Source organism: Propithecus coquereli, unplaced genomic scaffold, assembly GCF_000956105.1.
Source record: "Propithecus coquereli isolate 6110/MARCELLA unplaced genomic scaffold, Pcoq_1.0 Scaffold27, whole genome shotgun sequence".
Classification (NCBI taxonomy): domain Eukaryota; kingdom Metazoa; phylum Chordata; class Mammalia; order Primates; family Indriidae; genus Propithecus; species Propithecus coquereli.
Window position 1 is genome coordinate 12,182,774 of NW_012148285.1, and position 9,882 is coordinate 12,192,655.

The following is a 9,882-nucleotide window of genomic DNA, read 5'->3' on the forward strand; positions in this document are numbered from 1 at the left end:
TGACCAAGAGAATGCTGAAGGAAGAAAACAGATTTTCTTAATGAGCATTGGGAATTGCAGTATTTTGTTGTTTCTGCTAAAGATAAGATGATTTGCTTGCTTTGTGATACTGCAATATCAACATTAAAGAAATTCAGTGCTCATGAGCATTACAACACTCATAAAGACCACAAATATTTTAAGTTAGAGGGAGAGGCACAAGAGGCTGTATCGCAGAAATTAAGAGATGAAAAGCAAAAGCAAAGACAATTCTTTCAAGCAGCAATAAGACCTGGAAATAATGCAACTGAAGCAACTTATAAAGTAGCTTATATACTCAGATAAAAAGGGGAAGCCATTCGGTGATGTAGGAATTGTGAAAGGATGCGTTGTCGAAGTTGTAGGATGCTTGGACCCTAATAACATTTCAAAGTACAAACAACTGCCTCTTTCAAGGAGAACCATAACTGATCGGCCACATGAATTAGTCTTCAACTTAACAGAATAATTTCATGAGGTACTTCAAAAGGAGAACATACATTATTCAATCATTTTGGATGAATCAACTGATACTACTGACTTGGCACAGGTTTTATACTTCATTCCGGTCACAACAGAACATTTTCTTTGCTATGAAGAGTTTACTCGCTTTGGGCACTCTTACGAACACAACACAGGGAACAGATATCTTCAACAACTTTCAAGACAAATGTCGTGAAGTTGGACTGAATTTGGTAAATTTAGTGAGTGTGTGTACAGACAGTGCACCTTCCATGACAGGAAAACATGAAGGGTTTATTGCACAGATAAAAAAAGTAACAGAGTAACAGATTCAGATGCTCTTTTTTTTTTCATTGTATCTTGCATCAGCAAAATCTCTGTGCTAAAGCTACTATTTTAAGTGATACTTTGCAACAAGTTACAAGTATTGTTAACTATATTTGTGCAAATGCAACACCGCATGGTCAGTTTCATAACATGCTAAGCTTGAACTATAAGGTATTCAGTGTGGATTGCCATATCACTCTAAAGTGCTCTTAGCTATTGCAGGGACAGGTGTTAGCCAAAATTTTACCTCTGCGAGAACAGATAGTTAAGTTTTACGAAGAACAGAATGAGCTGTGTGAATTATTGAAAGATTTTATAGGAATGCAGCATTTCTGTGTGATACCAGGTCAAATAAAGATGACTTAAATGTTTCTTTGCAAGGTAAAACTAAGTCTATATATGACATGGCAAAAAATCCAAGCATTTTGAAAAAAGCTATCTTTTTTCACAACACTTCTTCTAAAGAAATTTTGGATAAACATTTTCTCCAGTTAGCAAAGGTCACTGATGAGCAGGATGATATATGTGAATCATCTGAAGAATATGCAGCTGTTGTAGACCTATTAATTGGAGAATACAATGAAAGGTTCACTGACTTTGAGAATCATGACATCACACTCAAATTAACATTTCAGCCTCACCTAGTTGATATCATCAAGACACCTAAAAAACTACAGATGGAATTGACTGAGCTCTCAGACAACATTTTAAAGTCAATTGTCTGATGCTAAGAAAGACCCAGTTGAAATACGGAAAACTGAAATATGGAAAAATGTAGTAGAATACCCACACCTTCAGCAATATGACGGAAAAAAACTTTCTTGCTTTTCAACCACTTATTGCTAGAAACATACATTCTCCTTCATAACCCAAATCAAGATGCCCTTAAGATCACAAATGATTGATATCCATTGAGATCAGCGGTCCCCAACCTTTTTGGCACCAGGGACTGGTTTCATGGAAAACAATTTTCCCACAGATGGGGGAGAGGGGACAGGGTTGCAAGAGCTCAGGGAGTGATGCAAGCAATGGGGAACGGCTGTAAATACAGATGAAGCTTCCCTCGCCAGCCCACCACTCACCTCCTGCTATGGGCCACCCCCCTTCCTAAGTTTCATGGAAGACAACTTTTCCACAGAAGGTGGAAGCGGGGGCAGTATATGGCCCCAGGGTTGGGGACCACGGAGCTAGAGGATCAACCGAAACTGCGGACCTCCACGCTGCATTCAAGTGCTTTCCAACAAAAAGCGGACAAAACAAAGTCATTAAAAGGTAACTTCAAAATTAACAAATAGCTTTCATTTTTTGAAATTATTAAATACATAGTAGTTAGACTTTTACGAAAAAATGTATATTTTTATGTATATCTAGTTGAAGTTTCTTGAATGTGGCCTTATTTGATTGCAGCTAAATTAATGCAGCCTTCCAACATGAAAAGGTTCTCTGCCCCTGGCACATACCAATACAAAGTCTTTAGGCTTTCCCTTCCAGCTCAAGGGACAATTTAGGAAATGGATGTTAGGCAGGACTTTAAGATTTTACAGGATACTAAATATCATATATTTTTACTTTATTTGCTCAACATAAATATGCCTTAAGGTCCAAGTAAAGGAAGTATTCCAGGCTTTGGGGAGGCAACTTTGCATAAGGTAGACCCTGTCTTCATGAAGCTTATATTCCAGTGGGGGAGGACAAATGATAAACAGGAAAAAAAAATAAGCAGGCAAAAAAACCAAAATAACATCCAGTAGCCATCAGTGCTATGAAAGATATAAAACTAGGTATCGGGATAGAGAGCGACTTGCGTGAGATTTAGGGGCGAGGTAGAGTTCATTAAATACAGTGGTCAGAGAAGGTTCCCACAGAGGCAGCATTTGAGCTCAGCCCTGAATTATAAAAGGGAGCCAGGCACACTTAGATGTGGAGGAAATGTATTCCAGGGAGAGGAACCAGCAAGCGCAAGGCCCTGAGGCAGGTAGGGCGTCAGGTCAGCACGGTCACAGAACAGAAAGCGAGCCAATGCACCACGCGGGACGGGGAGGAGCGGACGCCACACACCAGCTCACACTAGGCTTGCAGCCTTGGTGAGGAGGTTGAGGGTTCTGAGCACGGCAAGGGCATGACACAACACGATTTATACTTGAGCACTTGGGCTGCTACGTAGGGGACGAATTCAAAACCTGGAAATTAACTCAGAAGAGACTTTGATGTAATGAAGAACAGATATGTTCTAGTTTCCACTTATTTTTCCTTTGTGGTGCTTCTTTATTCAACCCCGAGCTTCTGTGGATATTTTAGGACGAGGCGGGAGACCAATGAGTCTAGTTCTCTTTCATTTATCTGCCAAGTCTACCCTAGCAGCGAAAGGTCTCTTTACATAACAATGTTATAGGGACTGGCATCCTTAGTCTGTGCCGGAAAGGCCAGGTTGGTTAAGGCCACTGCCTGTCCTCACATGGCCCACATCAGCCATGGGGAAAGATTGAAGGTGGGAATGCTGAGATGATGATGATGAGAACCATAATATTAATACAATAAACCCAAGTTATTTTTCCTAAGCTGGAAATAAAACGATTTTATCACTCAGAGTAGATGGCCTCTTCATACATAGGCTGGATTAAGAAATGTTGGGGGAAAAAAATCTAGTAGTGTGTACTTTTCATGAATCCAAAGGACACTGTATCTGTCTAAACTCAGAAGAGATACACCTTAGTTAAAACTCCCGAAGGCAAAGGGTTTAAGTATTGAATTCACCAGTCAGAACTTGATTCAAATGGAAAGAATGAGTACAAATGCCACCAGATTTCTCTTCATACATAACTGCATTGGGCAGAGTTCTGCACAATAGATTTCAAAAGCATTCTTCATAATTATAATTAAGAGTCGTTCCCCAGATCACCGATAGCTTTGTGAAAAGCCTGTCCCTTTCCCTTTCAGGTTCTTGGAAACAGAGAAAGCACATGCAGATGAAGACTTTAACTAAAAGGACAAAAATAATGATGAACTCATTTTCAAGAAAACAAAAGCCTGATTTGAATTGCTCAAGGTAAAAAAACAGATATTCAGAGAGGGAAGAATTTTAGTGGCAAAAGGGCTAATTAATCTATTTTGACAAGGACCAGCCTTTTATTATATTTTGAACTTTTAGAGTTTAGGTAGGGAGTCAGTTATTAGGAATTTTTCTTTAATTGGTCCTAAAATGTTATTTGTACAGTCACTGAAAATGCAAACTCAAATGCCTCTGGGGGCTAGGCAGGTAACAGAAATATTTGCAAGTGCTTGAGTACAACAATAGGAAGAAATAAAACCTGTATCAAAAAGAATTTCTTTAAAAATGCTGTTGTTGCCAAAGAAAACACCTATTTGGGTTTAATTCCGCCTGCTGGCTGAAGTTTGCTACTGTTGGTATAGCACAGGGAGTACAAGTTGGCAAGTGTAAGTTAAATAAATGGGCTCAAATTTCCCAAATCCTCAAGCAAGCAGAGAAGGCCTTTCCAGGATCACTGCCTCCCACACTTGAGACGCCTGGCGCATGGGAAAAGCTGGTAAAAAACATCATCAGAGGCCTGATGCAGTGGAGGGGAGGGTCCCCTAGAAATACTACATGAGCCACATTGATAAAGGTAAAACAAAACAGGTGAAATTATTTAATATGCTTTAATCCAGTTCCTCCAGAGGATCATTTCAACGTGTAATCAATATAAACAAATTATTAGTGAGCTACCTTAGGGTCTTCTATTTGTACTAAGTCTTTGAAATCTGGGGTCTTTTTTTTATATTCACAGCACATCTCAATCATCTCAGTTTGGAATGGCCACATCCCGAGTGCTCCAGAGCCACACGTGGCTGGTGGCTGCCGTAAGAGACAGTGCAGGCGCAGCGCTAAGAGCAAGGCTCTCACTGGCTGGTGGCAGGGCCTCGGGCAAGACCCTGACTCTTCTGCACTGGGTTTGTCCATCTATAATGAAACGAGATGGTTTCAAAGAGGTTTTCTAGACCTAAAAGTCTGTAGATCTCTGTCTCTTTCTTTCCAAGAAATGTGTACATTAAATGGTGCTAAAAAGACAGGTAGATAGGTAAATGAATAGATAGATGGGAGAGGGTGAGAAAGAGGAAGAGGAAGAGGAGGAGGAGGGAGAAAGGGAAGGAACGATGGGAGGAAGGAAGGAGTAAAGAAGAAATAATATGGGTCAAATTATGGGTTACTGCTGCTAGCGCTCTCTCTTCATCTCCTGGGGAAGTACCACTGCTACGAGCAGAGGGAGCCAGAGTGAGGTGGAACAAGCTGGCTGCTCCAGCCTGGACGGATGAGAATGTCTCCTTACAGCAGTGCTTGGGACTTAAAAAGAGGAATAAAAAAAAAAAACAAAAATGGAAGCTGCAGCTGACAGTTCTGCATTGCCAGACATATCACTATTATCATTTATATGGCAAAAGAAATTCATTCTGTACTTGTCCCATTATAACCTCCTGAGAATTTAAATTCGATTGGTAATAAATTTAATGCAAAATCACTTGGGTATGGATTTTGAATTCAAAGCATCAGTTACTATTGATTTATTTGACATTGTTCTTTAATACATATAAAGTTGTTTTTTCCAAAACAATTTGCTTCTTAGGAAAGAAAGATATGAAGGAAAAATATTAAAAATGTCAAGCAGCAGAGGACAAAAAGTTGGTGTGAAAGTTCAGCTGAATCTAACTGTAACATCTTTTCATTCTTGCAGATTCAAATTACTTGTCCAAATTCCTAGACAGGCCTTTTGGAAACCTTCTAATGTTTTTAGAAGACTGAGATGATTGGAAATCTTCAAAGGTTTTTTTTTATACTATTAACACATCCAAAATTGATAATTTTATCAAGTCTTAATGAATCCTCAATAAAAACCTAATCCCAACTTGAGGACAGAATGACACTCGAGAAACAGGTATGGCGTTACCTGGTAAGACATTGCGGTTATCCACACACATGGAAAAGATGCGCTCATACACGAGCTTTCCTGGGGAGGGAAGGACAGACGGTGTTAGCATCACACTCTTCAGGAGCAAACACTAAATGAACGCTTGTTAATTAGGGACGAAGAGATGTCACCTCCTGGACATGCTTTAACTTGTGATAATATGCTGCCATCTGGTGGGACAAATTTTAAGCCCTGTTTCTTTTGTTTTTCATTTCTAATGAAAGAAGGGAGTTTTACTTTCTGTGAGAGACAGGAAAATGACCGGTTTATCCTTTGGAGTCTTAACTGACACTCGGGGTCAAGGGAGCCTGCAGTATCCCCACTCACTCTTAAGACTATGGTCTACGTTCTATCCTAGGCCAGAGGGGAAAACGCGCAGCCCACGGGCTGAATCCAGCCTGCGACCAGTTTTGTTTGGTCTGTACCACGACGGCCCACAAAGTGCTTTAAAATTTTCTGAATTAGTTACCAACAGGTAAAAACTGGGAGAATTCACAAGAAAAAAAACTGGACTTCCTGCTTCTTCATGTAACATGTACCAAAAATGTACCATAAGCCTACAGGACAACACACAACTAGAGCAGATTAGTAGCTGCCCCTTGAGATGGCATATATGCTACCCAGTGTGCCACAGTCTCTACCGCCCCCGACCACCTCTCACCACCAGTATGCTTCGCTCATTTATGGGAACTGCCTGGTGCTGCCTGGAAGCACCAGAATTTGACATTCAACTAGAATGTAGGGTCCATAAGGGCAGACCTGTGCTTGTTTTGTCCATGGACACATTTCCGACCCGATCAGTGCCTGGCATGTAGTGGGTTCGAAAGATTTGCTGGATGGGTAGATGAACGTATTTTAGGTTTTGCAGGTCACTGGTCACTATCGTAACTACTCAACTTTTCCACTGTAGCACAAAAGCAGCCATAGACAGTATGTAAACAAATGACGCAGCTGCGTTCCAATAAAATTCTATTTACAAAAACAGATGGGCAGTCTGGAACCCCAAACTAGTACCAAAAATTTTATTTATTCTGTTCCTACATGTTGGAAAATGTTATCATTATGCAGGGGGTAAAAATTACAGTTCTTACTCATTTTCTAAATCCTCCCAAATCACCTTCAATGTGAAAGTATTTCCCTCTGTTTGGGTGCTTTTGTCCCATAACGCCATCATGCGGGCAGTAAAGAACGACATACCTTGTCTTTATATGGCAAAAGAGATGGAAAAATATAAGGATCATTTCTGGTCAAAGAATATGGGATCAAATGACATCACCAAGAGATGACACAATGCTAGGAATGAGGGAAGCCACCCAAGCTAAGAGGTACCCCCGGGTGCCTCTCCTAGTGTGGACCACCCTACATGACAATCGTCAGAAGACACTTTTGAGAATGCACACAGAGCTAATGAAAAAGAATATTTTGGAGGGTGAGGACTAGGAATATGGACTTTGAATAACCTCACTGGGAAATTCTTATACACCAGGAAGTGTGAGAAGCACCGATTTAGGCATACGCCAGTGGGTCTCTGAGCAAAAACCGGCCTTGGCTCCAGGATCTGCACAAGCAGCAACAAGCCTCTCTCCTCCCTCTGTCCAGTGCCTCTCCAACCTGGCTGCACACGCAGAGCACCTGGGGCTCTTGAAAATACGTGGATGTCTGTGTCTGTCCTCAGAGGTTCTGACATAAAGGTCTAGGGTGTAGCCGGGAGTGTTTTCAAAGCCCCCCAGGTGATTTCAATGTACAGCCAAGGATGGGAAGCACTGTTCCAAACCATTGATTCCATTCAGAAGATCCTGGGAAACCTTAGAGAACAAGCCCCAGTTCTCAAAGCCACTTGCCTTTTTCCTCCTGGCAGGACGTGCTTTCCTTACCTGGGGCCATGGGCTCCCGGACCTCCCCTGTGACTGCAGGACCCCAGCATTGGAGCCGCATGCAACTTTACCTCAAACCATGACACAGCAAGCCACGCTGGGCGGCTGCGTAACTTCTCACCTCCTACGTGTACAGAAGGGACTTAGCATGAAATGCCTCTGTTTCCTACACAAGAAGTTGCCATCTCTTTAAATTCTTAAAAAAAAAGAAAAAAAAATTTCACATTCTATTCCAAGAGGCCTTTAACTACAAAATTATTTTTGGTTGAACAGGCTCTTTTTTCTCTTGTTAAGTTAGTGGACAACTATTTTGAGAAATAATACTTGGTCCTGTATTTCCTATCTTGATTCATTTTCTTATAAATCAAAGACACTAAAACAGATAAATACAACCGTGGTAACAGCTAGCATTTTCTGAGCACTTACTTTGTGTCAAGCACTATTCAAAGTTGTTTACTCTCGTCCTGCCGGCAAGCTCTTAGAAGAGGAAAAACACCATATGCTTCCTACATATTCTCCCATTTAATTCTCTCCAGAAACCCTTGGAGGCAGGGTCTACGTTATCCCCATGTTACAGGTGAAGAAACTGAGGCTCAAGTTCATGCGACTCTGAGGAGCAGTGGCAGGCTCAAATCAAAGCCTGTGTGCCCACTGCCTCTAGTGAAATTGCAAAAAAGCCAGGCACACATGTTCCCAGTGTGCATGTCAGTCTCTGCAGATGCCACAGCCCTGTCCCACATCCCCACATGGCAAGAGGCCCTGACCTCTGTCCATGATGTCAACAACCACTCAGCACCTGCCTCTGTACCGTCGTTGTGCACCTTCTTATGGGACAGAGTAATGACAATGCTCAAAAAGATGGACCTCAGGACTCCAGATTTTCACTAAGCAAGGCAGGGATCCATTCCTTTCTTAAAAAGTGAAAATTCATTAGCCCCAAAGTATAACGAAGTCTCCGTGAACACCTGTCGATGTGGGCTGCCTCGACAGTCCTGAGGAGTATCATTCACAACAGACCCAAACAATGGCACCCCTGGGAAGACAGTTCTGAAGAGGAGAGGAGGGACAGAGACTCAGGGAGTGCTGAAAGCAGGTACTTTGTAGGAATGCTTGGTTCTGAACAGGGAAAACATTCCCACGATTCAAATTTCAAAAAGACTGTGGACAGTACTGAGTGCAGTTTCTCCCTTGGCCATTGCATTCCCCCACTGCTGCCCTGATCGTCCTAGGAGAGTAACAACTTTTGTTAGTTTTTGGGTATCCTTCTAATGTCTCTGTAGGCAAGCACACGTGAATACGGATGTGTATTCTAAATTTTCCTCCTTTCTTACAGAAAAGTAACATACTCCATAGCTGTTCCGCATCCAGACTTTTCTACTTGGAGGTCTTTCCCTACGGGTACACAGAGCCCATCCTCATTTCTAAGAGCCACCACGTATTCCACTGTACAGACACATTGGTAATTTGTTTAACTGGTCCCCTACTGATGGCCACGTGGGTTATTTTCTGTCTCTTACTATTACAAATGGGATAAATTCCTAGAGGTGAAATTGCTGGGTCAATGGTACACACATTTATCATTTTCATGGAGTGCGAAACTTCCCCCATGAGCAACGTACAGGAGAAATAAAGCAGGTGCTTTGGCTGCAGAGAACCACCTGGGCCACTCGCTGTGCTGGGGACCTGGGGCAAGCTACTTCCTTTCTCTGTGCCTCCGGTTCCTCATCTATAGAATGGGGATAATAAAAGGCCCTATCTCACAGGGCCATTATGCAGACAATGTGACTTAGACTCTGTACAGCCCCTAGAATGATCTGACTAGGATGTTATTTGTTGAGGGTTTATCACTGTTGTTCCCAACCTCAGCCCCGCTGTTTTCTGGACTGCAGCAGAGATGGCAGGCACCTGCACCACACCCCGGCTTGCCGAGCGTGGGGCCCGGGTGCCGTCAGCAGGGCCTGGCACAGTGCCTGCCCAGAGTTCTTGCAGGTAAGTACACTGTCTGGGTCTGGCCAGGCTTGTAGGGTAGAAACTGGATCTCATCAGCATCCCAGAGCTAGTCTTGCTAAGGGCTGCTGACTCATGCAAAAGAAGCTTGCAGGAAGCAGGTGAGGGAAACCAGAAGGCCGATGGGTGAATTCACAGGAGAAACGGGACTGCCACGAAAACCAGATACAGAGCCCAGCCTCTCCCTGACTGATTTCGCACTCCCTGAAGGCAAGCTGTGTGCGCAGACGCAT

The 9,882-nt window shown here is 42.5% G+C and overlaps 1 protein-coding gene across 1 annotated transcript in view; it reads right to left on the reverse strand.

The window, feature by feature from the left end:
- The window catches only part of LOC105812987 (chromosome unknown open reading frame, human C16orf62), a 136,022-nt gene that overhangs the window by 99,990 nt on the left and 26,150 nt on the right, over positions 1-9,882 (reverse strand). Inside the window, exon 8 of the mRNA XM_012647550.1 lies at positions 5,748-5,807. Within this exon, the coding sequence (XP_012503004.1) occupies positions 5,748-5,807 (60 nt within the window). The remainder of the gene's footprint in view (positions 1-5,747; positions 5,808-9,882) is intronic.